We start from the raw sequence: 27,677 nt of genomic DNA, 5'->3' as shown, positions 1-27,677 counted from the left end.
GATGTAGACTTACATTTGATTGTCTTGTGCATAAAGAAGGGTTAGCTTTTGAGAGTTAGGTAAAACTGTGCAAAAATAGACAGTCACAAACAGCTTATTACCTGCACAATATTGCTTTTGAAGGCGACATCGTAGAATGTGGATTGATATACACAAGCAATGCGTTAACGCTTTGCATTGGCTAACACTTATACAACACAGTAAAAACATTGTGAGAAAGGCCAAACCTTTTTTTAATTGTGATTTCATTTTCATAAAAAAAGAGCAACATTATTCCATTTTTTAAATAAACGTGCTTGCTTTGTTTTGACTCTTTTTATGTGGAAAATAAACCTCTACCGCTCTAGAATATTGTGTCTCTATATAAAAAATTTATTTAAGGGTCATGCCATAGCAGTATCAAAAGGAAATTATCTGATAAATCTATATATTTGCATAAAACTACAAGACAAATCAGGACCTCTTGCCTGTGTCATACTGTCTCCAATGTTGCAAAAAAGGTAGGCAATGAACACTCAACTCATGTTCAAGTGCACAGTGTTTAACGATGGGTTGCCTCATTAACCTCTCAACTACTCTGTGAGGCAGGGAACAATTCTGGAAGATAAGGCTGAGACACAGTGACTCATCTAAAGGCCATCCAGGGAGCCCTTAGCAGAGCTGGCAACCAAAACCCAGTTTTCATGGACCCAGTCAGTCTAGTCGGACCCCTCCCTTTTTCAAACAGAAGTAGTAATGCATCTTCCCTGTTGTCTTTTCCAAAAATTGCCAATGGGGGAAAAAAGGGTTAGCCTTACAAGCATTGGCTACATCTGTAAACCATAAGACAGATTGTGTTTGCTTATGATTCATGCAGCAAGAAGGTCAACATGACTACATGTTAAAGAGTTCCATAGCATTAAAATACATCACTAACAATGGATGAATGACACGCTGTTCTTGTGGTCACTGGTGTCATCTAGGCAGATTCCTAAAAACAGTATTCCTAAAAACAGTAATCTGCCTTCTGTTTTGTCTGCTTCGGTCTTTCCAGGCTCCGGCCTGTGATGGAGCGATTATTTAGCACAAAGATAGTCACAAAAATGTCCAATGTCTAATTCTGACATTTGTTATTTTGGCACAGTGTTGTTGCTTTTAGAAATTGTTATCTCACTGTAAAGAACATCATCAATAACAGAATCGCGACACAAACCAGTGCAGCTTAAATACCTGTTATTTAGAGCAAGAAACATTTGAGGGGAAAGGACCATTTTTCCCCAACAGGAATAAAGAATCTTATGTAAAACACTCCGCTATTTGTACACCTAGAGCAGAAAGCAAAACTGAGAGCCGTGAGGCACCACTGAAAAGCAGGATTAATACTGTGTGCAGTGAAAAAATATTCTTACCGGTTGTGATAGCAAGGCCCAGTACCACATATACTCAGTACTGGGTGCAGGACTTACTGCTGTGAGATGCCATCCCAAGCTCTACTATTCAAAATGCTGGCTGTGATTTGACACTGTCTTAGAAATAGTGTAGCACCCTTTGTGGGTCTGGGCACTATGCTCACTGGAAAAAAAATATGCAAGTAAGCAAATGCTAACGTAGGCCCCAATTCTGCTCTCTCCCTGGAGTAAATGAAAAGGGATGTTTTCCCATTTAAAAGTCAGTGGAGTTAAAAAATGTAAACTGGAGTGCCTGAAATCAGAATTTGTACCCTTACGTTTTGCTCAGTCAAGCCTTCCTGAAGTGAAATAGGGCTGTTAAATTGTGACTGATGATGAATGGCAAGTCACCTTCAGTGAATTAGCATCTGTGCATCATCGCATGCATTGCTAGCCAAATTTCGCTCTTCATACTTTTGTTTGAAGGGTGCCTTGGGTTCTACAATACCAAATAACAAAGAGTTAACAAATATCAAGTGCCTAATAGCCTATCCTGTTGGACAGCGGCGGTTCTAAATACATTAAGTGCCATCAAAGCTCTTTGTGTGAAATGACTTTCTGTTCTCTCCTATGATGGGAAATAGTCCATGTGAACAGTGAGAGTCTTTCTTGCACACAGGAGGTATTCCCTGCTCACAGAAGACACTGGATCCCCAGGCTCTGAAGCTGTGAAGTTTCATGCATACATTGCAACTAATTTGTGACCCTTCTTTTCCTTTGAAGCAAATCCCATTGAATCCAGTGGGACTTACTCTCAAGTAGTGTATTTATGACTGGCACTGAAGGCTTTCAATGAACTGTTGGAAACCGGCAGTCTATGAAGAGTGGGTCTAGACCAGTGTTCTTGTCATGTTTAACTCTATGTCAGGTTTCTCCCCTTATCATCCCAGTACTAGAGTTTGTCAATTTCCAATGCATACATTCTACAAACATGCATCATTTTCCTGGACGTCAGAGCTGGATCATTTCAATTGGTAAAACAATGCTGAATTCGGACCTTTGCATCATATATGCTGTGTGCCAGTACAAGATAAAAATAGGAACAGGCCTAAAGCGCAGGAGTGGGTTGAGGTGTGGCAAACAGTTGCTCTTTATTGGGGGACTCGGGACAGGAGGTGGGCATCCTGGGCAGCAAGCCCTTTGCATGATATGGCCCTTTCATGTCATTTCGGAAATAAAAATATTTTTTTTCCTTTCATGACCCCTGAGATTTCATGTATGGTATTGGGGAAAGACAGGGAGCGTGTGACAACTTTGTACTGGGCCCTGAAATAAGATTTGCAAAGTAACTTCAAGACTGTGAAGTAACTGGGTTCATGATCTTGCCCCACTAGCCAGATTTGGGTTCCACTTAAAGGAAAGACCAGGGTGACAGTGGTAAATGGAAACATGATCGTGAAATCTGCATATTATGCTTAAAATTCTTTTATAACAAAGTTGGAGTGATAGGGTGATGGCTAAGAAGAGGTCACAAGGTATTTTCCTGTACCACCGTGACCTCTTTACTAAGCTAGTTTTCATGCAAACCCCCCAGAAAGTGATGCACCAAACAGTGAGAGACCATGGGCTGCAGTGTGGACAGCGCCACTGCCACATGGCACTACCAGTACCAAGTGGTCTGGATGCGCCTTGAGTTCTGCTGTCTTGCAATCCACACTCGTTTCAATAGGGCTTGCAAAGGAGAAGTTAATCCAGCATTTTCAAGCTCCAGCCAGTTGCCAGCTCCTTGTCAGTGATATTAAGAGCCGTAGGTGTTTGACAGGTATACTTGCTTAGGCAGATAGTTGGTTTCGTTTAAATTTGTTCATCTTTTAAAGGTTCCCTGAGTTAATCTGATAAGTATTTGGGGGTGACCATCTTTAAATGGCTTACAAACTGGTGCATGAATGTGTGGTTATTCAGCATCAGCTCGGTATATGCCTATGTCATCAAAAGACAGAGAAACAAAAGGTATCACAAAAGCCTATTATTTTCTTCTCTCAGCAAAAAACAACAACAAAAAACCCACCACCCTGTGGGTGGAAAGGCAGCTTAAGCCCCACCAAGGAACTCCTCTCTACCCCACATCTAGCTTGGCACTGTATTCATGCATTGGGGTTTCATGTTTTCCTATGGGGGGAACAAGGACTGCTACCTCCTATTTTTTAGTTATGTCCTTGTATTGAAATTAGTATTAAAATTCAGGAGATGAAAGTCAACCGGTCATGTCAATTTCTTTGACAGATTTTTAGAACGATTTCCCCCATTGAGCTATACTGCAAACAACAACAACAAAGCATTATCCTGTTCTGGCATTTGGTGACATGGCTGCCAACTGAGCACAGAACGAGGCACAGAGCCCCCCCCCCTAGTCTTGGATAATGGTCATGAATTTAATCAAATGTCCATGTGTAGAAAGCAATTATACTTACTGCTATTGGTATCTAGGAAGTGGACTGCATGACAATTTGGGGCATTAGAGTTCAAAATACTTTTTTTGCTAAGAGAATGAAACATGGGTGAACAGAACACTACTGTTCTCATTTTGTCCACAGTTAAAATACACCTGAGTGAAGACATTTCCATTGAAGAAAACAGGGCTCCAGGTTTGGACTTTTAGCTATTGTTCTGGACCCAGAACCAGGGCTTGCATGCATCCTGTGGATTCCCCCCCCCATGCAGCAACAGACTTCCAAGCTATAGCACACAAAGGCTGCAGAACTAATCTCTGTTGACATTTCCAAGTCACATGGACATTGATGTTCAAGGAACACAAGCCTGACCATTCATACCCATGTCCACCTGGAACTAGTTGTATAGTTCCTGGGATCCTAATCCTGAACTACCTACAGTTGCCATAAAAGTGACCATGGGCAGACAGTAAGCATATTTCTAGTGCTTTACCTTTGTTAATTATTGATATGTGAATCTACAGAACATGGGGAAGAATTTATAAAGCATACTTTGGGAATAAGTTAGAAAAAGAAAGAAAAAGAGGAGGGCTCTTGATGCATTACACTAAACTAGGATCAATCTTCAGGGGAAAGGTTTTATGCCTCTAGAATGGATGGAAACAGAAGACCACCTAAAGAGACTGACATGAAAACAGGCTACTCACTATAGCACAGCAGTGGAATATCTTAGTGGTGTGCGTTTTCCTATTAACGCATCAGCAGACAAAACTGATCTTAGGGAAGTAAAAACAAGTGTAGGCCACTGAAATCCCCGGATGCGTCAACAATTAGCAACATGGGGAAATCAGATTAAGCAGCACCGTACATGTGTGTGTCGGGGCGGGGGGAGGTTGCTTACCATGACAACTATTTAGGCTTATTTCCCATAAATGCCTTTTGTTCCTTTTTAAAAAAGAATATCACCACACATACACACCAACGAGTAAAGTTGTCATCTAAGTGCTCCTTCATGGGTTCACTCTCAATGTAGCTCACTTCGGCTGATCCTTGTAGCTCACCCCACGGGGCAGCACTCCAATGACCATTTCTCCATTTTACTGTTTTGTCCATAATGACAAAAAAGGCCATTCCCAATGGATAATAAGCCCCCACAAGTGGTTGCCAGAATAGGCCCTGAGTTGTTGGGGTAAATCTTTGAAGCCAGCTGGATCCTACTTCTGTGTTAAAGACATCCCTGTTCTTATTGCATGCTTCCTCAAGACTTTTTTTAATTCTTTTAACGAATTTGAGTTTTTCAGGGGAAATACTCTTCATTCAAAATTGACCCTAATCCACAGCCTATGGAAAACCATCTGACTTGCTCAAAGACCAGACGCATGCATGGGCTGCCTCTTGCAGAGAGATCTTCATGTGCAGAGAAATGCGTCTGCTACCCCCAGAAATAAAGGGGAAGTTCTGAATGCATGTCAGAGCTCCTACACCCAAACGAACATCGTGAATTAGGGGCAAAGCAAACAGGCTACACAAAAGCTGGGGTGACAAAGGCATCTTTCCTTATTTTGCTCCGTGCAGTAACATTGGTGTGTGAAAACTGAGTGCAAAGCAGAATCAGGATGTCCTGGTGTTATTTTAGGAGGTCTCCCTTGCACATATGAACCCCAGATAAAATGAAAAACAAGAATGGGTAATGGACTTGGCCCATATGTTATGATATAGTATTACAAAATGTTCATTCAGAAAGGTTTTAAAGATATGCAGGGTTTTTGACTGACTGATAAATATCTCAAAATAATGATGCAATTATGGCATTGATGGAAGGCTTTGGCTGAGATGGGGATGGATTTTCTTAGGAGTGACAAACATATTAGAAACGACGACCACAGTGAAGTTAAAGTTAGGAACGGGCAAGTCCTACTCTTTTCAGTTGGTCTCAGGCATGGCTAAACTCACTCGATCCTGCCTGATTCCTTCAGCAAAGCAGGCACCCCTCCTTGAAACTGAGTTAATACTGTAAAATAAAAATATAAAATAAAATGGGGTTTGGAATTTAAAAAAAACACATTTGATTATCTACATATTCTCCTGCCACGATGGCATAGTTCCCCCTCTTTCCAAGCAGCGATGAGTGTGAGCTTGTGATCTGCCTGAGAGCTGGTGAATGAAACAGGTTCATTTGTACTCCCAGCATGAAAAGGATTCACATCAAAGGACTGAAGGACAAAAACAAACAAACAAAACAAAACAAAATAAATGCAACTGTCACAAGTACCCGCATTGAAGGGACATATTCATTCACGCCTATTTAAAAATAAAATAAAATCCCCCAAACGAAAACAAGGTTGAACAAACATGAGAATGGACGAAAGAGAAAAAGAACTAGGCAATGGAATGAAATGACACCCAGTAGTGCTATAGGAATTCTGAGAACCGCTCCAGCCTCTTTAATCCTCAAAGACTTCCAAGAACAAAGGGGGAAAGAGTTCTGTTGGGCATTCCACCTTCATGTGCAGGAAGCGGCTAGCATGGCAGGCTCCGATCATTCGCAGATCCGTCACTTTCATCAGCAGTTTTGGCCAAAAGTGTGCAATGTGGTGCTTTCGGTAATTAATGTAGTGTTCGAATGCCAGAAGGAAACCCTCCTGACACTTTTCTATCCTCTCGACACTGACGAGACCTGGGCGATCTGTATAAATTAAAGGAAAGATCAAAAGTTGTTTGCTTGCATTGATCAATACTTCACCAAAAGATCGCTTTGGCGAAACAGAAGGGCTGGAACCCAGGGGAACCAGGCCTGTTTCATCTGCTTGCCCAAATACTATCTGTGCAGACCCACTGAACACATACGTGAATACACGAAGCTGCCTTAAGACTCAGTCAGACCGCTGGTCTATCAAGGCCAGTGTTGTTCTCTACTCTGATTAGTGAAGGCTCTCCTGGGCTTCAGTAGAGGCCTTTCACATTACCTCCTGTCGGATTCTTTTAGCGAAAGATGTCAGGGACTGAATCTGGGACTTTCTGTATGCAAAGCAGATGTTCTACCTCTGAGCCATGCCTACTTCATTTATTTTACAGCCTAGTTTTGCACATTGCCCATAACTTTAATGACATTAAGACAGATTCAGGTGGGTAGCCGAGTTGGTCTGAAGCAGCAGAACAACGTTTGAGTCCAGTGGCACCTTTAAGGCAAACAGAGTTTTATTCAAGTATAAGCTTTCCTGTGCACACACCTTCTTCAGATACAGTGAAATGGAAGCTACCATTCCATACATAATAGGTAGAGGAAGACATGGTAACTTCCATTTCACTGTATCTGAGGAACTGTGTGCACACACGAAAGCTTATACCTTGAATAAAACTCTATTCACCTTAAAGGTGCCACTGGACTCAAACTCTGTTTTGATGACATAAAGTATGGCTTCTCTGCCCCAGCTGAAAGAGCTTCATTGCCTATCAAGGAAAGCCCAGCCTGGTCCATGAAGCCCTATGCACTCACCAACTCCTTTATTGCCTGGAAAACAGAGGATAGTGTTTTATGATACGGATGAGATGCCCTTCAAATCCCGGTTCAGGCCTACTGCATGGCTTTATTCTGGACGATGTCACGCTGCCCTGGAAGAGCAGGTTTGCAGTCTGTCATGACTCATGCTTTGCTTCTGGCTGCACAAGCGGCAGCTGTGGCCAGAAAGGCTCCCTGTCCATCTCGTCTGCCAGCTGCTTCCCCCTTTCTTAATAACTTCGATTTGGGGACTGGGAACATTTCAAGGAAAGCTAATCCTGTTTAAACCCTAAAGCCAGCAACCTTTCCGGGCAAAAAAACAAATCACCATGCATTTTGTTCATTCTTCACGGGCTAATATCCTGGGACTTCCAGGAGGTTATGCAGTGAAACTTCCACACTGACTTGGTTGTACACAGCTAAAAAAGCAATCACGTCATAATCTGCGCACAGCTTTTGTGACGTTACATTTGGCACTCAGGGACTGACTTTTTGAAATATTTGTATGAGTGAGTCATGGAAAATGATGCCGGGGTTGGTTATCCCTGCCTGGCAGTCTTCAGGGGAGCCAATAAGAATCTAGGATCCTGCTTCCTGGGTATTTCACACCATTTGCACGGTGAACGTACCTCCGACTAGCCATCTTAGTCTGTTGCAGCTAGAACACTTGTGCCACTTCAGGAACAAACAAATGGCACAAGCTGTTGTGAGCCAAAGCACACTCTATGAGATGTCTGATGAAGCAGGCTCTGACTCACCAAAGTTTATGAAATTAAAAAAAATTGTTAGCCTTTAGGGTGCCATTAGACTCTTTTGTTCATTATGGTAAATGTGGTCTGACTGTGGCATTCTAAAGGGCTACACCCAAACTCTCCCGAAGGACCACGGAGTGCCTAGAGCTCTGCAGGTTGGCCAAAAACTAAGGTTCCAGTTCTTAAAGTATATTTTCTGTTCTCACCTGAAGACATCAGCAGAACAGCCTGAAGAAGAGCCACTTCCGTGTCATCGAGGTTGAATGATGAAAGGGACATGCCCAGGTCAAAAATGGCATCGGATACTACACCAAGACCCCCGTTTTTCAGCTGGCCCCTTGTCACCGCCATCTCCCCATTTAATGTTAATGTTTCACTCTCGGGGTCGTAACGAACTGCAGCTCTGAGGGACATGATCTCCATGCAGCAGCCTTTCAGAAGGATGATCTGGTCTTCACATGGCAGCTGTATTTGGAGATTATGGAGAAAATGTTTTTTTACTGCACTTAAGAGGAAAGCATTTTGTCAAGAGTGACAGTGCTAACATGAAACCATTTCAGTGGTACACAGTTCCAATTCATTCATTTCCTAGGTTATGTTATGATTACTAAGGTCAGCTTGTTACTCATTCATCTGCCACCTTCCAGTGACAAGAATGTACACTGAATGTACTTAAGAGCAGCTTAAGAGCAGGGATTGAAATGCCCAATCTTCTTCTATTAAGTCATCCATTTCATTTTTAAGCCTTAGTTGGAATTCACATGAGGGAAATTTGCCAGAAAAAAGGCAGGTATATATTAATAAATACACCATAGCTACTACAGTCATGTTTTAGATACATACCATTGACTCAACAAGGGTACTTATTGTTATAATACAGCCTATACAGCCTTCTTTATCCCACCCGCACCCCACAGGCCATTAGCCAATGTGGACTGTAAGCCTTCAGGGCTGGCAGCCATATTGTTGTGTCTGTAACAATCACCCTGAGCCCATCACAGAAGGGAGACACAGAAACAAAAATAAATCTTTTTTTAGATCTGCTTTGCATTAAGTTATTTTTAGTCCTCTCCTGAGATTCACATTGGGAGGGGGCTAGGATGGGATAAGGGATAAAGTCTTATTTATATTACTAGCACAGCGATTGCTTTTAGTCTTGTCAGAAAACATTCAGAGTGAGTGACAGAATCTTTGCTTGGCAGAAGTGAAAGCAACGCTCCGAGGGCAAAGACAGTTTTAAAAATGGAGTCTGTGGGAAAGGAGAATTGATGTTGATTGCACTGTCAGCTTAGTTTTATTTCCAGGAGTTGCCAGCTTTAGGTGCAGGGTGTTTGATCCAAAGGGAAACTGACTGATCCTAGTCAATCAGATTCCTCTCTGTCAGGCTAAATGGCACACACAGGACAGAAACCGCAGGAGACAATACAGTTTTCATTCTCAAGGGAAGGGATGCTGTTTCATAAGCAGAGTTGTGGGGGGAGAGACAAAGGGAAGGGAAAATAAAGGGGAACAACAAATAGGGAAAATAATTATGGGGCTAAAGCTGAAATATAATATAAATGTAATCTAGCACCAGCATGGCACAGCGGTTAGGATGTCAGAACAGGGCCTTGTTCAAATTCCCACCCTGGGCCAGTCCCTCTCTCTCATCCTACCCTGAGATACTTAATCTCTCAGCCTCACCAGGGTGCTTGTGGTGAGGATAAAATGGAGGAGGGGGTGCGATTAAGAAGTAATAATAAATAACCACAACTGATTTTGTTTTATGTCATAATTTGGAAACAAGCACAGGTCCCTTAGGATACATGGAGCCCTTCCATTCCTTTACCCTACCACAAAGCCATGGTCAGACCACCTTGCCCTGAGGGCCCGTCTGAATGTTTCACCCCAACCCTGTTTGGGCGGTGAGTGTATTTTAGCTCACCCGCTGAGCCAGATGGACCCGATGCGGCTTCAGATGGCTCTATGGGATCCAATGCCCCCTGGTGGTTCGTTGCATGAGCTTGTAGAGGATTGGCACAGCCGACTCTCTGCAGCCATCGATGAGATCGCTCCCTGACGCCCGTTGCGCCCTCACTCCAAGCTTGCACCTTGGTACACCCAGGAGTTGCGGCTCATGAAGCGAGGGCTAAGATGGCTAGAGAGATAGTGGTGGCATGCCCTTGACTAAGTTACAAGAACATCCTATTGGACATTTATGAGATCCTATGAGATGGCAATTAAAGCTGCGAAGAAAGAGTACTAAGCAGCTTCAATTGCATATGCGAGCTCACGCCCAGCACAATTATTTAGAACGATTCAGCCCATGACGACACTGCCACAAAGCAGGTCAAATGCTAGAGAACTGGATATTGGATATTTCACAGATAAAGTCTTGTCGCTCCGTCGTGACCTCCCCGCTACTGTTGAGACAGTGACTGAAATCAAGGCTCCATGCACATCTTCTAGTCAGATTATGGATCACTTCAGTTCACTCAGCCTAGAGGAAGTTGACAAATTGCTCCTGGCTGTACGCCCCACCACATGTCTCCTTGATCCGTGCCCATCATGGCTAGTGAAAGCTGGTCACGATGGGTTTCGGAGTGCCTTGGGGGAGATTATTAACAGGTCCCTCTTGGAGGGACTGTTCCATGGGACACTTAAGGAGTCAGTGGTCCATCCCCTCTTGAAAAAAAACATCTCTGGATCCGGCTGAATTGGCCAACTGTGGCAGTCCAGCTACAGAGCTTTTTGTATGACACTTCCATTTTAGACCCCTTCTAGTCTGGTTTTCGCCTGGGACATGGGACAGAGACTGCACTGGTCGCCCACACGGATGACCTCCGGAGGCACCTGGATCAAGGCGGGTCAGCAGTGCTGTTGTTGTTAGATTGTTGGCAGTATTCAGTATGGTTGACCATCAGCTACTGATCCACCACCTCACCGACTCTGGAGTTCAGGGGCTTGCGCCTTGCAATGGCTTGCATCCTTCCTTCAGGGTTGAGGACAAAGGGTGGCACTAGGGGAACAGCTGTCCCGTAGGCACCCACTGATTTGTGCCTCAGGGAGTGCCTCAGGGAGTGGTACTTTCCCTGATGCTGTTTAACATCTATAGGCGTCCCCTTGCCCAGATTCCCCAGAGGCATGGTCTAGAGTGTCACCAATATTCGGATGACACCCAGATCTATCTGTTGTTGGGCGGCCAGTCTGACTCTACCCTGAAAGATCTGGAGCAGGCATTACAAGCTGTGGCTGGTTGGCTTAGACTGAGTCAACTGAAACTGAATCTGACGAAGATGGAGGTCTTGTGCCTGAGCCGGGGTGGCCCGAGGGTAGGGATCCCACTCCCGACCTTCGATGGGGTGCAGCTGGTGCCAGTGCCAGAGGTTAGGAACTTGGGAGTGCTCCTGGATGCCTCTAACAATGGAGGCCCAGGTAGCAGCCACTGCCAAGTCAGCCTTTTATAATCTTCGGCTGATCAGGCAGCTGGGTCCTTTCCTTGAATGCAATGACTTGGCAACAGTGATCCACATGATGGTCACCTCGAGGTTAGACTACTGTAATACTCTCTGTATGGGGCTGCCCTTGTCTCAAATCCGGAAGGTGCAGCTAGTGCAAAATGCTGCGGCCAGGCTGTTGATGAGTCTACCTATACTGGAACACATCCATCCTGTGCTGAAAGCACTGCACTGGCTGCCAATAGCATACTGGATTCGCTTGAAGGTGCTGGTTTTGACCTTTAAAGCCCTTTATGGTCAGGGTCCGGCATACCTAAGGGACCACCTTTCCCCATATGTTCCCCAGAGAGCAGTGCAGTTAGGGTCCCAAAAACCGGTTGGCCCTTCCAGGTCCCAAAGACGCCAGGTTGGTGACAACCAGGGCCAGGGCCTTCTTAGTGGTGGCTCCATACTGGTGGAAAGAGCTCCCAGAAGAGATCAGGGACCTGTGGGACCTCTTTAAGTTCTGCAGGGCCTGCAAGATGGAGCTCTTCCACCAGGCATTCGACTAAGGAGCCGCATCATACACTGAGGAGTGTCCCTGTGCCATGGCCTCACCATCTTCAGCTTGCCCGTGCTGCATATATATGAGTAGATCAGTGGAGCTGGCGCTGGAGCACCCTCATTATTGCCACCTATGGAGTATTGTTTAAGTTTGAAATTCTCTGCTCTCGCACTTTATCTGAATATAGTTCCAGCACTTTAGGATAACTGATTTGTTTATGGTTTTTGGTTGTTTTTATGATGGATTTTAATTGTATTTATATATGCATTTTATGTAAGCCGCCCTGAGCCTTTGGTTGTTTTTATGATGGATTTTAATTGTATTTATATATGCATTTTATGGGCAGGGTATAAATTGAATAAATAAAATAAATAAATAAAATGAAAGACTAAGCAAGCAGTGCAGATGCTGTCCCTTTGCATTTGTTGTGTTTCTAAGAACAGATGTTGGTGAGTACAGGGATGGGGCTAGAAAGGGGCACTGATGGCTCTCAAACCCCCCCACCCCCCCGTTCCTATCTCTCCATGTATTTTTATCATAAATTCAGTCTGTGAAGAGTCAGCATTGGGCATTTGTTTGTCAAAAAGATCTGTATCCTGACTTGCTCTTAAAAAATTGCAACAAAGGCAAAGTATGTCAGACGTGCTGTGCATTGCCTGATCTCTATGTAGGTTTTCAAGGTGAAGACAACGCCACTGAAGTTTAACTGGTTCTAAATCATGCAATGATATGGACAACCTTCCCCATATATTTATTTATTTATATTTATATATTTATTCGATTTATACCCCACCCTCCCCACCGAAGCAGGCTGAAGAGGGTCGTACAGCGTTTTCTAAGACGCAGGCATTCCAGTCATCATACTTGGGCCCTCTATCTCTTTTGCTGTATTGACAAAGCCACTGAGGTTTTCTAGGGAGAGGGATGGTATGGCAGTCATCAAATATATCAAAGTTGTTCACAGTGTTGGTCACACTCATTGTAACCAGGAGAGGGGTGAGTCTATGGAAGTGAAGAGAAAAGATTATAAAAAGCAGAGGGTCAGGGGTACATACCGGTCTACCCACAAGTGCCTTATTGGTCTCCTCCAGTAGCTATTCCTAGCAGGGCACTATCATTGCCACCAGCACAGAAACAGCAAATAATGGATGCATGCATGTCAGTCCTCTCTCTTCTGCTCTCTTTCCTTCTGAGAGCCTAACTAGATGTGACATTTTGTACGGGTGCACTGACAGTTTGCGACTGTCAGGTTAGACTCTGTGTAGCCCCCGTGGAAAACACCATCAGTCAGGAGTCAGGAGGGCAAAGTGCCGCTACTGCTCGCTTTGCCTCCTCCTTCCTTTCCTGCACTTCCCACCACACTATGAGGCAGCTTCAGGGGAGGCAGCTTCTGGGCACTCCTTCCTTCTTTGCTCTGCTCCTTCTGCCTCTGCCCCACCAGGCCCTTTCTCATCTCAGCCCAGCTTGGAGCATGGCCCAGGGGTCTGGATTGTTGGGGGGGGGGGGAAGATGATGCAAAAGGAAGACAGGAGGATGCCCATAACTGCGGGGGGGGGACCACAACGACAAAGCCAGCAGCAGCTGCACTTCACCATCTCGTTTCCTAACATGGTGTGTTCCACCATGGCAGCAATAAGTCTAGGATTACACAGACAGTACACGTGTACAAAGTCATGTCTGGTTAGGCCGCATGAACTGAATGGACAATCCCACAAGACACTAGAAAGGAAAGAAAGACAAAAGAGGATGTTCAGGGGTCTGCTGCAGCAGAGATAGAATGGTGACCCGTGCAGTGTCAGTTCTCAGCCCTTCCTTCCGTAACTAGCAGCAGTGCTGCCATGCCCGATAGGACAGCTGCTTGCTGCAAACGGACCTGAGCTCCAGAAGAGAGGCAGCAGTGTGCAAGCAATTTCTCTCGCAGGCCCAGAGACAGGGTTGCAGCCTGAGGCTGGCAACCAGTGGGAGACCTCCTGGGGGAGGGGGCTTTGCTGGAGAAGTTCTGCTGCCATCCAGGACACAGTGACTTGGAAGTGATGTGATTGCATAGTAGCAATGCTGTATAGAGTTTTGGGCAAATGCTAGAGAGTCACCTGACGCAATGATATTACTTTTGGGTTGCAGTGGAAGTCATTTAAAGGCATCAGAGTGATGCCGATCACACGATTCCACCAGCACTTCTCTCCCCTGTTCAGCTGATTTGTGGTGGGCAGAGCTAGTGGGGGCACGAACTGGCCTTCCTATCCAGAGAGGCCTAGGCTACTTCCACCTTTTGAGGCCCCTAGCCATAAAAAATATACAAAATGGTGACACAGAATGTGAAACTTAAAATAGTTAAGAGAAACAATGTGAAACTGTTCAGGAGGTGTGAAGCTTAACAAATGCCAAAAAACCTGAAAGTGTCTAAATATGAGGTCCCCTTTCAGCTTGAGGCCCAGACCAAATGGCCCCTCCCCCCCCCCCCCCGGTATGAAAGGAAGGCAAATAATCCAATGTTCACAAAAGCCATTCTCTTTGTCCTTCAGTTTTGTTACTGGTATTGGGAGCCTGGAGGGGAGGGAAACTGGGACAGCAGTGAGGAAAACTCTTCTCTCCGTCTTGCAGCTGCGGCCCAAAAAGCCAGTGACCAACAGCATTCAGGGATGTTAGCAAGTTCTATACACCATAAAATTCACGTGCAATGTCTTACCTAACCATGCAATCTTGCTAATTGTAGAAACAATGGCCACAGGCTAACACTAATACCCTTATTAAATTACATGGGAGCAGGCAATTAATTATGAGGTATTCCAATCTAATTATAATGTTACGCTTTATTTTTAGTACAATAATAAAACTCTGGAAAATGTTATTGTTTTATTTTATTCTTCTAATAAGGTACTTAGTCAACACAGAAAAAAGAGAAATCACATTTGTTGGTCTAATGTCCCTTATCTAGCCTAAACCTTCTTTCACCTAAGAACTATGTATTATTTAGGATGACAATAGGCAGTAATGTAATGCCAAATCATGGTTTGGCCCTAAATTATGCATTTTGCAATAAGGGAAGTTTCCTTCCACCAGTGGAAAGCATCTCTGCTAACAGAACAGATCCTTAGGACTGAACCCTGCTGTTTTGGGAGGCCTATTGGTGCAAGTATTTAAGATCATGTGGAGATGAGACAAATACTGTAAAAGGACTTGAAAGCATAATTTAGGCATAATGTATTTTCATTGCATGTTGATATTAATTCATGATATCAGTGATTCCTTTTGTTACGAGACTTCCTCTATGGAAGGAAGCCTTCTTATAATCAGAGGAAAACTACCGTTGGAGGAAGATTCCTCACTTAGTAGAAAAGAATCATTGGATTAAAATCAGTGTTATTTTAAAATCAAAAAGCAAATGTCACATTTTTTACACAAAAGTTTATCCAGTAGCAGAAAGCAAGAAAAAGTTAAATGGGAAAAAAAAATCATACCTCACAGAACATAGGCAACTTTTTGGCAAAATCCACCACTCTTGTGATTGCTGGTGTGATAATTTTTGTAAACTGGCTGAAGGCTTCTAAATCTACTTTCCCACCTTCTGGGGCATTTACTATTGGTGCTTGTCCAATATCCTCTGGCTAGTGACAGAAAAGGGGGAAAAAAGATCAAGAAACAAGTTATTTAGAGTGGAGATGGGATCTTCTTAAATCTTTATGTGATGTTGGCAGTTTAATTTATTAAGGCCATGATTTAAACAACAACACACACCCCCACAGACACATGGATATTGTTTTAGTTGTATTCATTTTTATAGAACCTATTCATAAGAATCAGTTGCAAACAAACTTGTATGCACATTAGGTGTCAGACATGACTCATTTTGTAGGCAGTTCTGTATTTTGTACATGTAGCTACTTGATCACATCTGTTTACATAAATTTTTAGAAGCAATTTATCTGCCTGTATCTGAAAACTTGTCTTCCTTGCTGCTCCAAGGAAAATTTATCCTCTTTTTGATGCCAAAAGGAACGAAGACTTTTGGCCTTACCTTTATTTTGGGAGTGGACTTTCTAACCTTTTCTGTAATCATTTTTTGCTACTTTAGGGGTAGTCAGTCTTCATACAAACATACAAAAAGAATGCCAGAGGCTACTTGCATACCTGTACTAACCTGACTGCTACGAAAAAGGAACAGGACAGCAAGATTCATACTTTGATAACTTGAGGTGAAAGCAGACAAGCTGAGAAATCCAGCTCAAGCAGGTTTGTGCTGTTAATTTGGCCCTCTTATTCTCTGAAGAAATCCTGGTAAATCGGCCCAGCACGACCTGAGTTTGGCCTATGACAGAGTTGGCTATTAAGAAAACGATTCCTGCTCAGTGAAAGCAACAATCCAACTATGCAACCTCAACTGTCTAGAACAGTGGTGGCGAACCTATGGCACGGGTGCCAGAGGTGGCACTCAGAGCCCTCTCTGTGGGCACGCGTGCCATTGCCCCAGCCAGGCCCAGACCATCATTAAAGTGTCGAATTCTCTGCCAAATAATTTTAAGTAAATGAAAGCATTTGGGATTGCTTTCCTTACTTTGTTTGGATCATCTTAAGTTAATGTATGAGTTGTTTTTTCTAAAGTAAAACCTCAGTATTCAGGTTAAATTGCCGTGTTGGCACTTTGCAATAAATAAGTGGGTTTTGGGTCGCAGCTTGGGCACTCGGTCTCTAAAAGGTTTGCCATCACTGGTCTAGAAGATACTGTGACTGTTAACAAGAGCTGTGTACTGATGGGAAAAAAAATCGAGTTCAGCTAGTCAGCTGAAGAGGCTGAGTCATAGTAAAAAGCAGGGAAAAGTTCACTGGCTGGGAGAAAGGAAATGGTGAATAGATCTTACCAGAAAGGACATGACCTTCCATGCTTGCTTCTCCCCCCGCCCCCTTTTTGAAAAATGTAAAGAATTAGAATTGGTTTTTAAAAGACTCTGGTCATGCTGTCTCCAGGGGAAATGATCAAGTAAAATTAGGCGCACGTCTGCAAAAACAGAATTGTTATTGCATCTGAGGTGTCACTCCCAATCAAGGAAAGAGGTGCAAAAGTTCAGAGCAGAACAAGATGGTTAATGTTTTCAAAATAATCTCAAAATAAGTTGATACGACTTCCGGTGGATGGCTGCACGCTGAGCAGTCGCACCTCCCGGACCTCCCGGGGGTGAAGCTGCGCGCAGGTGGAAAGGAGGGGGGGCCATGTATCGCACTCCCCCCAGGAGACTGGCGAAAGCCTCCTGGCCAAGGGACTTCTGAGAGGTTGCCTCTTCCCCAGCACGATGCTGGGGAATCGAGGCGCTTCTCCGTCCCTGTGGTCCCTCCGTCTGTGTCCGTTTGGAATTAGTGAAGCTGGCCGGAATAAGCGCAGGAGATCGAGCGGTGGAAAACAAAAGTAAAAGAGGTCGAATGGCCGATAATGAACGTGAGTCAGATGGAAGCAATTTGATAAACTAAAAAAAAAAGCTCCCCCAAAACCCCACGGACTAGAGGGCAAAGAGAGTGGGGGAGGGGCCCCTCCCAGGCGCACAAACTCTAAGCAAGATGGGGGGGAGCAGAAGCAAAGCGGTTAAAAAACTGCTGGAAAGACTTACCAAGGCACGCATGAGCAGTGGAGGGCAAATTCAGAGACTTTTAAAAGATGGGCGAAAGTAAACAATAAAAAAGATGGCGGGGAAGAGGACGGAGAGGGAGAAGCTTTTAAAAACAAAAGGAGCTGAGAGTCCAAGACCGGAAGGAACCACCAAGTTGGCTAAAACAATGGCAGAGTCCCTGCGCCCCCTGCTGGAGCAGATGACTAATCTTCAAGAGCAGCTGTCAAAAATGAATCAATGCATATCTACCCAGCAGACACAAATCAACGATACACTTAAAATCCTGGACCAAACAACAGAGAAAGTGAAAGAGGTTGATGCCACCACACAAAAGGTGAAGAAAAGGGTGCATAAATTGGAAAAGAAGCAAAACTCAACAGAAGAACAGCTTTTACAAATACAAATGGAAAAAGCAAATCTGGTTCTTCGCTTCCAGGATGTCCCAGAGAGCAAAGGAGGGAATCTGAAGCATATGATGAGCGAAGCATTGGCCCCAGTGACAGATTTAAAGGCAGAGTATTTTATGAGCGAAATGGATGTGGTCTACAGGTCCTATTCCATATACATAAAGAAGAAGAATCTGCCTGGGGAAATTGTGGTGAGATTTTCGAAGAGGCACGTAAGGGATTGTATCCTGAGAGCGACGGCGGGGACACCTTTGAGAATTGAGGACAAGACTATTCGGATTTTGAAAGATATTCCATTTGAAATAAGACAACGGAGAAAGAAGTATAAAGATTTAATCCTTTTTGTTCAAACCAACGCAATTGGCTATAGGTGGTTATACCCAGAGGGCGTGACCTTTAAACTCCAGGAAAAGAAAGAAAAGATTGACTCTGTGGCAAAAGCACGAGACTTTTTGAGAGCACAGCGGGGTGAGCCAGAGGAGGTGGATAAAGAAGAAAAGGACAGTAAGTCCAGTGGCGAGCTGGACTCGGGGTCCTCTGGAGAGGACTCTCTGTCGGAGAAAGGTGCAGCGGCTCCTAAAAGTCCTTACAAACTGCGGAAGAGACAAGACAAGAAGAAATGAAGGTTGAAAGACTCTGAATGGAACTCTGATAAATAAGATATTTTAACATGGAGATGCTGAGGGAATCTTTCCTAACAGTTAAACTTAAGATTTAAAAGTTATAAAAGCATGACTGACTGTTCATAGAAAGTAGCGTTTAAAGGGATGGTATAGTATATAAGCTATTTTGAAGATCTCCTCTCTTGGGTTTTTAGTCAGTAGTGGTTATCTTTACTTTCTCCCTAAATGTAGTACCCCTCCCTTTTTTCATTTGTAGTTTGTAGTCTATATATAAAATGCAATTAAAAAATCCCCTCCGGGGGCCCCCAAAAAATTAAGTTGATACGTTTGTGAAAATAATTCCTTTCTCTGTTTCCTCTGGGGTTTTCTTCTTCTTGGAGTTTCCTGCAGAGGATCCTTTGTTTTTAAAGGGCTGGGTCTGAGTTCTTTAGACTGAAGTCAGATTTCCTGTAGCCACACATAACATGTGGGGAATGGCTTTTAAAGAATAAAACAGCGCCTGTTTGAGCTCGGGCTGCTGCTGCAGGGGCGCAGGGGGGATGCTCTTGACTTCCCTGATGAGCTGTTTTTCAGCACCAAAACAGCACTGTGGGGAGTTATTTCCTCATTTTTGATACTCCACAGGGAGTATTCTGTACACATGGAGCAGCAAAAATGGGGAAATAACTCTTTCTCCACACTGTTTTTGGACAGGAAAACGGGTTGAGGGTAAGCAGAACTTCCTCCCCCTGCAGCAAAGTTGCAAGCCCAAATGAGCTTTCACTTATTTTTTAAAACCATTCCCCACCAGCTGCTGTGTGGATATACAGAACCTAGACCCAGCTCTTTAAAAGCAAACACATATAGTTTGGCCCTTAGACAGGTAGTAATAAATTTCCTTTGTAATATAGAGGGCTTAGCTTTTAACTAGTATCCATAATACAGTATGGGTAGATGTAATAGAGCTATATTTTATCACTATTTGTCTTTATTTGCATATTATTTTTATATGGTATCTTGCTTAGTCATTTTATTCATTTATAATCTATATCAAACTGTAACATAACCAATATATTTAGTTCTCAACATGGCAAAAACTATGGATAATTGAATCCAAAGACTGGATCCATGAACAGACAAGACAGATCTCTCTGCAAACCTGAAAAATGCCCCAAGTGTGCAGAAGAATCTGAAATTTAAAAAACTGCATTGGGGCTAAATCCCTCCCCCCCAATAATAGTAGCCGCACCTGTAGCTTTAAGAAAGTAATGCCCACAGTGGCTGTTGCTGCGCAATCACACAGTACTGACAGCCTTCAAACCTTGGCTTCCATTAATAAAATACAGGAAAGAGGAGGAATAGCCCTTTCAGGTTGTTTTGGGGTTTGAGGGTAGACTCACTAGAGCCAGGCACACCAGCAACAACAGGTGACTTGCTACCATATAACTTGCATGACTGGCTGCTTGCTAATATTCAACAGCAGCCACCCCACAAAAGCCAGTGTGGCATATTATAGTTTTAGACTGGTATCTGGGAGACCCAGGTTCAAATTCTCACCGTACTATGGAAGCTCACTGGGTGACCTTCAGCCAGTCACACACTCAGCCTAACCTATTTCACAGAATTGCTGTGAAGATAAAATGGAGCATGAGGGGAAAAAGCCAGCTGCTTTGGGTCCTTGTTGTGGAGAAAGGCAAGGTATAAAAGAAATAATAAATATAGCTGAAGATGCATGGCAGATAAAAGGTACATTGGATGATAGGTGGGACAGAGAGAAAAGGCAGAGAAAGGTGAGGATAGGGAGGTTGTCAGGAGGAGGGAAAAAGGAAATAGTGTGAAGAAAATGAGATGCCCCCTGCACGTCCTTGTGGGTTCTCTGTTTGTTATAACTAATAGTTAACATGAACATGACCCCAGCTGCAGATACATAAATCTAGAGACTAGGGCCATGTACACACAGAAAGTATTTTTGTACAGACCTCATGGACCCCCAGATTTCCTGAAAAAAGAGAAAATGTAAAATGTAGATGGGAGGGTTAATCTGTCCAAACAGAGGAACATTGTCTGTGCTTGCACAGACTATATTAAAGAGTGTCCCTGCAAGGGCCATGCATCAGCTCAGTGCCTCCTTCAGCCCAGCTGGATATAAATATAGCTAGGCCAGAAATGGTATCATGCCAACAACACTAAGGAAACCAGCCATTGGTGGTAGCACTGCAGATGGGGGCCCAGGCCAGTGAGTGACCTGCCCTGAAAGTGAGTGGGCCAGCAATGGAAAGGGGAGGAGAAAAATGATGGGATTGCCCTCTGTAAGTCTTGTGAGTCCCCTGCTTTTACCAATATAATTTGTTGATGAATGTATCTGTGCTTTCTTGCTAGTAAATATCATCTCTGTGTTGGTAAAGGTGTTGTATTTATAAATGTTATACAAACTCTCTACTATCTCTCACGGAATTAATACTTGCATGCTATGGATAATAAATTGATATTTAGACCATGACAGTATTTTGATGGGGTGAGGGGCGATCCTGTATAGCAATTTTGTGACCATTACTAAGTTATAAAAGCAAAATAACCATTTGAGAGGACAAGGACTGTGTTATAACTGATGCATATAACTATGTCTAATAGCCAGGAGCTAGTTTCCACACAGATGGTGACATCTGTACAACAGGGCTAGCATTGCCTGCTGTTTATGGCTCTGCAAACCCAAGAGCTCCCTTCCCAAATGTGCAGAAAAATCTGAAATTCTTTTTAGAGTGTGCAAAACATTGAAAAATCCCTAACTGGAGTTCTGCTGGGATTTTGGGTTGTCACAGAGACCAAAATGCATAGTGTGAGATACTTATCTGGAGATTTGGTGCAGAACTGTGGACCGGGCCTGGACAAGGAGGACAATGCAGTGATAAAGATTTGGGTGGTCATGGGAAACAACTATGATTGGTTGAAGGAGAACCAAGAAGAGCAGAGGAGAGGCAACAGGGGAATGGGAGATGACAGTGTCCAGGAGAGGGATAGAAGGTGACAGCAACCAGGTGGGGAGGGGTGGGAAAGCGGTGGTGGTGATTTCCTTCTTTCTGCAACAGGTCCTTGAGGGTCCTTCTCTTACTATTATTCATAAACAATGCTGCTGTTCAAGGCTACTTGCCTACGGATGGATATACAGTTATATTTCAGACTCAAGAGATCATTCCAGCAAGTTATTCCTATATGTGGAAACATGAAAATGTGAGAAATGATTAAATGTATGTAAGTTCTTTTACATAAGCCATGTATTTGTACTCCAACTAAAAAAAACCCCTATGTTATCACTGAATATATCTAGGACTTCGATGTCCTCTTGGAGTTCTGTCAAACAGGCTTTCACGGGACCACAAATTAAAATTGCCGTAGCTGACTCGATCAACATCCATCTAGAGAAGTGTTCTGTTTCCAACAATGACCAGGTAGATGCTTCAGGGCCTGCCTCCTTATTTGCTTTTATATCAAAGTAAGCCCCGTCTCACAATGGGGATATACATTCTCAACAGTGAAGTGAAGGGAAAGCCAATATATCCATAAGAACGACTGATGTTTCTGGAGCACACTATTAGAACTGCATGAAATCAGAAAACATGATAATGAATGCAACCATGATTACATTCATTCTTTTCCTTATAGACATCCCCTGTTCTGTTTAGACAGCACAGACAATGAACCATGTTAAACTGGTGAATACTTGCAGACTCTATTAGCATAACTTTAATTCCCTTGTTCTTAAAGCATCATACTATGCAGCTTCTTCATGGTGTTAGCATTTTTTTAAAAAGCAGACTTTATCTTTCAGAAAGAAACTTTCAAACTGGAAGATGACCTGCAAGGTCCCTTCCAACTCTAACATTCTATGATTCTACATGCTAAGATTATAATTTTACTACTATTCTTCAGTGATCTAAATGGATAAAATAATACCAAAGCTTGCAGTATCAACAGAACCAATAATAGGCCACTTAACTGGAATAACCCCACTGACTTCAATGGTTCCAGTAAGTTACACTCATCAATTATGTTGTATCTTTCAACTGTGTAGTTAGACTGAACAGCCACCTCCACATAAAAATCTTACAGCAAGGAACTATGTCTACTAACATTTTGATAGGACACAGGCAACCCAAGTGTTGATGATTAAAAGAAAAAAAAACCTTTTGAAAATATGCGGATAAAGGAATGGCCCAGGAGCACTCTACATTCTTATGGTTCCTACCAGAAATTTCCTTTTTTGTTTCCAATGGCTTCCTTGTGCATTGGTAGCCACATGTGCTTCGGTAACAATTTTGATAAGCTCCCACTCTTCATCTGTTGGCTCAGGTTTTATCCCAATTGTTTTCTGCAGCTCTTCCCGACGTCTCTTCTCTCGATTTTCCTCTATCAGTTTTCTTTTTGCTAATCGCTTGCTGTCATCCAACACCACTAAGAAGGAAAGATCATTTTAAAGAAAAACAGATTGGCAGACACTTCCTGGAATGGTGTAATCTGTTTTTTGGGGATTAGGGTCATCTATTTTGGGAGTGAAAAAGAAATACTTGGTCTAACCAGTACAAACAAATCTACTACAGCTGAACCATGCATACTACCTTCAGAAACAAGGAATTTTTGGGATCACTAAAATTTAGGCAACACTTTTCAAAACTGTCATTTTAGTCCCTCTCACTAGTGGACACAAAAAATTTAGCATGTTCATCTCTCTTTGTAGGAATACTTTGTAAGTAAAATCATGCAGAAAAGCCTAAAAATCAGAATAGCTGTTTAGGATGAGAAACTCATCACAATTACATTAATTGGGCTATTTAATCATACAAAAGAACAGGGAAAAGGAAGAACAGCACCTGGTTGAAGGTAACTAATGGATTTTCAAAGAAAGTGTCATATACTTGGGCAAGTCAGTAATTTTTTTCAAAGAAGATATAACATGGCAACTCAACTCTCCCCTCCAAATAATATTTTCCATTAATTTTGACCTTGACTTTTGCTCAAGTGGATATTATAAAATGAGTTCTAGTTTAAGAGCCTTAGAAAGTGGTTGAATGCTCTTACCCCCTTACACATTCAAGTAGCTTTCTCTATATGAATTGTATAGCTCAAGAGTTTGGTTATTCATAACTGATGCTCTTTTGGGAGCAGTAGTGTAATTGTCACTTTTCTTTTATTAATTGCCACTTAAGTTTTCAGGAGCTATGTTTTGGAGGAAAAGATATTTTGTTTGGCATGATCCCTTGTCTGCTTTGGCTGGCATGAACTTCTTGTTTGCACATTAAATGCTAAATGGTGTTGAGTTTTATAAGGACAATAATGGTCTGCAAATGCTTGACAAATGCCAATAAAAAGTTCAGGGAAAACTGTTCAACAGGTGACTAATTCTGATCACTGCCAACATGGATGGGGTTAGAACGTAATCACATAGTATTGGAATATCACTTCAAACAATCCCATTAACAGGATGTGTAAAATTGAGATATTCCACCAGGCCTACAGTTGAGGGCAGCAACAATTCTTGCCATGGCCTCCACCTTGGCCTTTACCAACCCCAGTCTGTGACCCACCCAATGGTGGGAGCGAAGTTATACATACACTACCTATTATCTGGAGGACGTATACTGTTATACTTGTTTGTATCATTTATCATTTTCTATTTATTGTTTTTAACTTGTTTATGTCTGATTATGATGTACACTGCCCTGAGCCCTTCAGGGGAGGACGGTTTATAATATAATAAATTTAATAAATGATAATATACATACTGAGGTAATACACAAAGAACAAGATATTTTCCAGCTTGGATCCAAAGAATTCCACAACCAATTTTACATCTTTGCCTTTTGTTCGCTGAAGAACTGATTTGGGGTGGGGGGTTGTCAGTGATTCCACTGGCCATTCCAACACTCTTGACCCACTCAAATGTAACTCTTTGGATTCCAGCCTTTATTTTGTTAGTTTTTTTTTTTTAAAAAGGATTCTTCTTTTGAATGTCCCCCCCCCCCCCCGGCTTATTACTCTAGTAATAGCCACTATCACTGGGGTTACTAGTAGTTTGGTTTTTCATTTTAAGGAAGCCACTCTCTTATATACTAATGAAAGATAGTGTATCAGTTCCACTGAGCAAGCAGGGTAATGTAAGTTCTCCAAGGGTTAATCTTGCAGCCAAATGCTCTGGTTCCTTAGAAGTGGAGAGCTCGTTTTCGTTATGGCTAAAAATAAAACAAACAACTGCAGGATGACTCATACGGCAACAGTATCCAACTTCCCATTTTTCCATAATAATTTTCTTCCTGCAAGACACAGTTCCAAATGCTCCCACTCCTGTGATAAAAATTGTTCATCTCCTTAATATCATATAAAATGATTGGGGCCAAAGAAAACCTAGTCCTGTTGTCCCGTCCCCCCCCAGTAAAGAAAGAATTAAAGCTCTACGAAAAAAAATAGCTAGGGATAACAAAAATTATTTTTGATCATCACGTAATGTAAAAATGAAAAAAGTGGTAATTACATTGTATTGAAATAAACACACCCAATAAAAAAAGAACACAGCAAAATAATTTTTTTTAAAAGCTTACAATCTGTTGCCATGCCAACATAGATGCATTTCTTGAAGCGACATTCCTGGCATTGGTTTCTTGTGACTTTGTCTATCACACATTTTCCTTCATATTTACAGGAGTAGGTTGGGTGAAGATTTTTCTGAATAGTTCTTCGGAAAAAACCCTAAGTGGAAAAGAGAGACGCAAACCATCAAACATTTTTCCGGCTATTGGATTTTTACAAATGTATAACATAATTCTAGAATGATATTGCCTTCGTTTTGCCCTTGAACTCTGAATTTTAAGTTGAATTAAACTAGAAATACACATGAGTTGAACGCATACCGAGAAATTTTGGATTTTGGGTTGGCATTAACAGCATTTACAGTAAAATGCTAACTCATCTTCAGAGTGGAGAATACATTCAGACGTCCTGCACTATCAGACTGGACGAATACATTAGAAAATTAAACTTTGGCTGGGTTTCAAGGTGAAATTCTGACTGCATTGGACCAGACTGCACTGAGAGGAAACAAGTAACAAACTTGGCTGTACTTTTGAGATCATTTGGATCTCAGAGATATTTAACTTTACAGAAATCTTTAGATAGCATCAAAGCTTCTTGTTGTACATAGGCTTCACTAACATACCCAATGGTGTTTACTATTGGGTAACATGGTGCTGGTTTGTCATTAATGAGGAAAGGAGTTGGGTTTTTGCAGGGCCTTATTTTTCTGGGGGAACACGCCGGAAGAGAGTTCCAGAACCTCTTCAACAAAATTCTTTTAAAAATGTTTAAAAGTTCATGAGTATTCAGTATACAGATTGAAAACTTCCTTTCCCTCTTGAGAGTTCTGGCACCTCTTTTTAAAAAAGGGGGGGGGGAGCCCTGGGTTTCTGTAATTCAAAAAGAGAAGAATATAAGGGATTTTGGCAATATTCCTCAAATACATAAAGTTTCCTTACACATGACAGAAATCAGTTGTTCTCCATGTCTACTCTGGACAAAAGAAAGAAATAATGGCTCAGACTAAAAAAACCTTAGATTGAACATTAAGAACTTCCTATTTTAAAATGCTGGGAAATTGACACTTTGCCTTGGGATGTGTTGGAATCTCATTCACTGCAGATGTTTAAGAACAGGTTAGATAAGCATTTGATTAGATTTTCAGCTATAAACTTTAGGTGGAATCTGTCCTTTGATCTCTGACTGAACAGACCTCTCTAGAGCCTTTCCATCCACATAATTCAATTATTTCCATGGCTGACAGTGATGGTGCTTTGACAATGATGGCATAAGATGTGGCTAGATCAAGAACACATTAGACCTTTTACAGCTATATTTCTCTTGGATTCTAAGAATGAAGACAGCCATATATTTTCACAGAAAACAGCAGGCAACTTCTGCTGTCATGTTATATCTTTCTTCACCACAACAGGAGTTCTGTCGTCACACAGATTCAAGCTTTTATGTAATCACTGTTTCCATTCTTCACAGAGAAAATAGTGATTTTAGATACTTTGGCTTGCATGCCAAAACTGCATTCATTGGGGCTTGTGTGGGATATGTTTCCAAATACTGCCTATTAAATAGCGCCTATACATGAGAAACAGCAAGGATAGCCTTGCTGCAAAGGCAGGGGGAGGGAAGACAGCTTTGCTGTTACTTGCTCTATAACAAAGTTGGCTTGTGAGTACAGGAGAAGAGAAGCAGCAGTCTTCCAAAGGTTTTTCTTTCCAAACCTGCTTAAACAGTAGCTTCTTATGTGCATATATATCCAGAGGTCATTTTGGGGGGAACGCGGGGGAACGCAGTTCCCCCGGGTGAGGTGCAGGGGGCGGGGCACATGACGAAGCCCCGCCCCCTGCTTCCGGCCACCCCGCTTCCAGCCCTCATTCAGCCAGGAGGAGGCAAAAGAAGAGGGAGGGTAAGTTGCTTCCTCCCCTCCTCTCCCCACCCCTGCCTGCCTGGGGCCAGGGAGGGCCTTGGCGGGGCTTCCTCACACTCCCGCTGGCCTTGCAGGTCCACCGCCGGGCCCCTGATGTCAGGGGGTGTGGCATATGCTAATGAGTTATGATAATGAGTTCCCCTAGCTCTTTTTCTACGAAATGACCCCTGTATATATCTACTAGCCTGATACCCGTGCTTTGCTATGGTATTTAAGTTTCGTAAATCCAATTATAAACAGTGTTCCCTCTGAGTTAGTGTGAGCTAGTTCACAGTTTTTTATCTTCCGGCTTGCACATTTTTATTATAGTAGTAGTAGTAGTAGTAGTAGTAGTAGTAGTAGTAGTAGTAGTAGTAATACTTTCAATTTATTAATCGCTTTCCCCAGTGGGCTAAAAGCGATGTACAGTTACACATTTTAGACAGGGGACTAACAATGTTCATAGAGGATAGGGAAGACAACATATATTCATTTAATTACACACACTGTCACTGCACGGTGTAAACGTCTTCTGGCTTG

The 27,677-nt window shown here is 42.7% G+C and overlaps 1 protein-coding gene across 1 annotated transcript in view; it reads right to left on the bottom strand.

Annotated features, from left to right (window-relative positions):
- Window positions 1-6,261: 6,261 nt before the first annotated feature.
- The window catches only part of LOC107110331 (thyroid hormone receptor beta), a 241,136-nt gene continuing 219,720 nt past the window's right edge, over window positions 6,262-27,677 (bottom strand). The window contains exons 6-10 of the mRNA XM_015411104.1: window positions 25,246-25,393; window positions 22,899-23,104; window positions 15,508-15,654; window positions 8,275-8,533; window positions 6,262-6,503 (exon numbers count right to left, since the gene is read on the bottom strand). Of these exons, the coding sequence (XP_015266590.1) occupies window positions 6,262-6,503; window positions 8,275-8,533; window positions 15,508-15,654; window positions 22,899-23,104; window positions 25,246-25,393 (1,002 nt within the window). The remainder of the gene's footprint in view (window positions 6,504-8,274; window positions 8,534-15,507; window positions 15,655-22,898; window positions 23,105-25,245; window positions 25,394-27,677) is intronic.

Source organism: Gekko japonicus, unplaced genomic scaffold, assembly GCF_001447785.1.
Source record: "Gekko japonicus isolate JY-2015 unplaced genomic scaffold, Gekko_japonicus_V1.1 scaffold723, whole genome shotgun sequence".
Classification (NCBI taxonomy): Eukaryota; Metazoa; Chordata; class Lepidosauria; order Squamata; family Gekkonidae; genus Gekko; species Gekko japonicus.
Note: the sequence above shows the minus strand (reverse complement) of the source record. Positions and strands in the feature narration are given on the sequence as shown.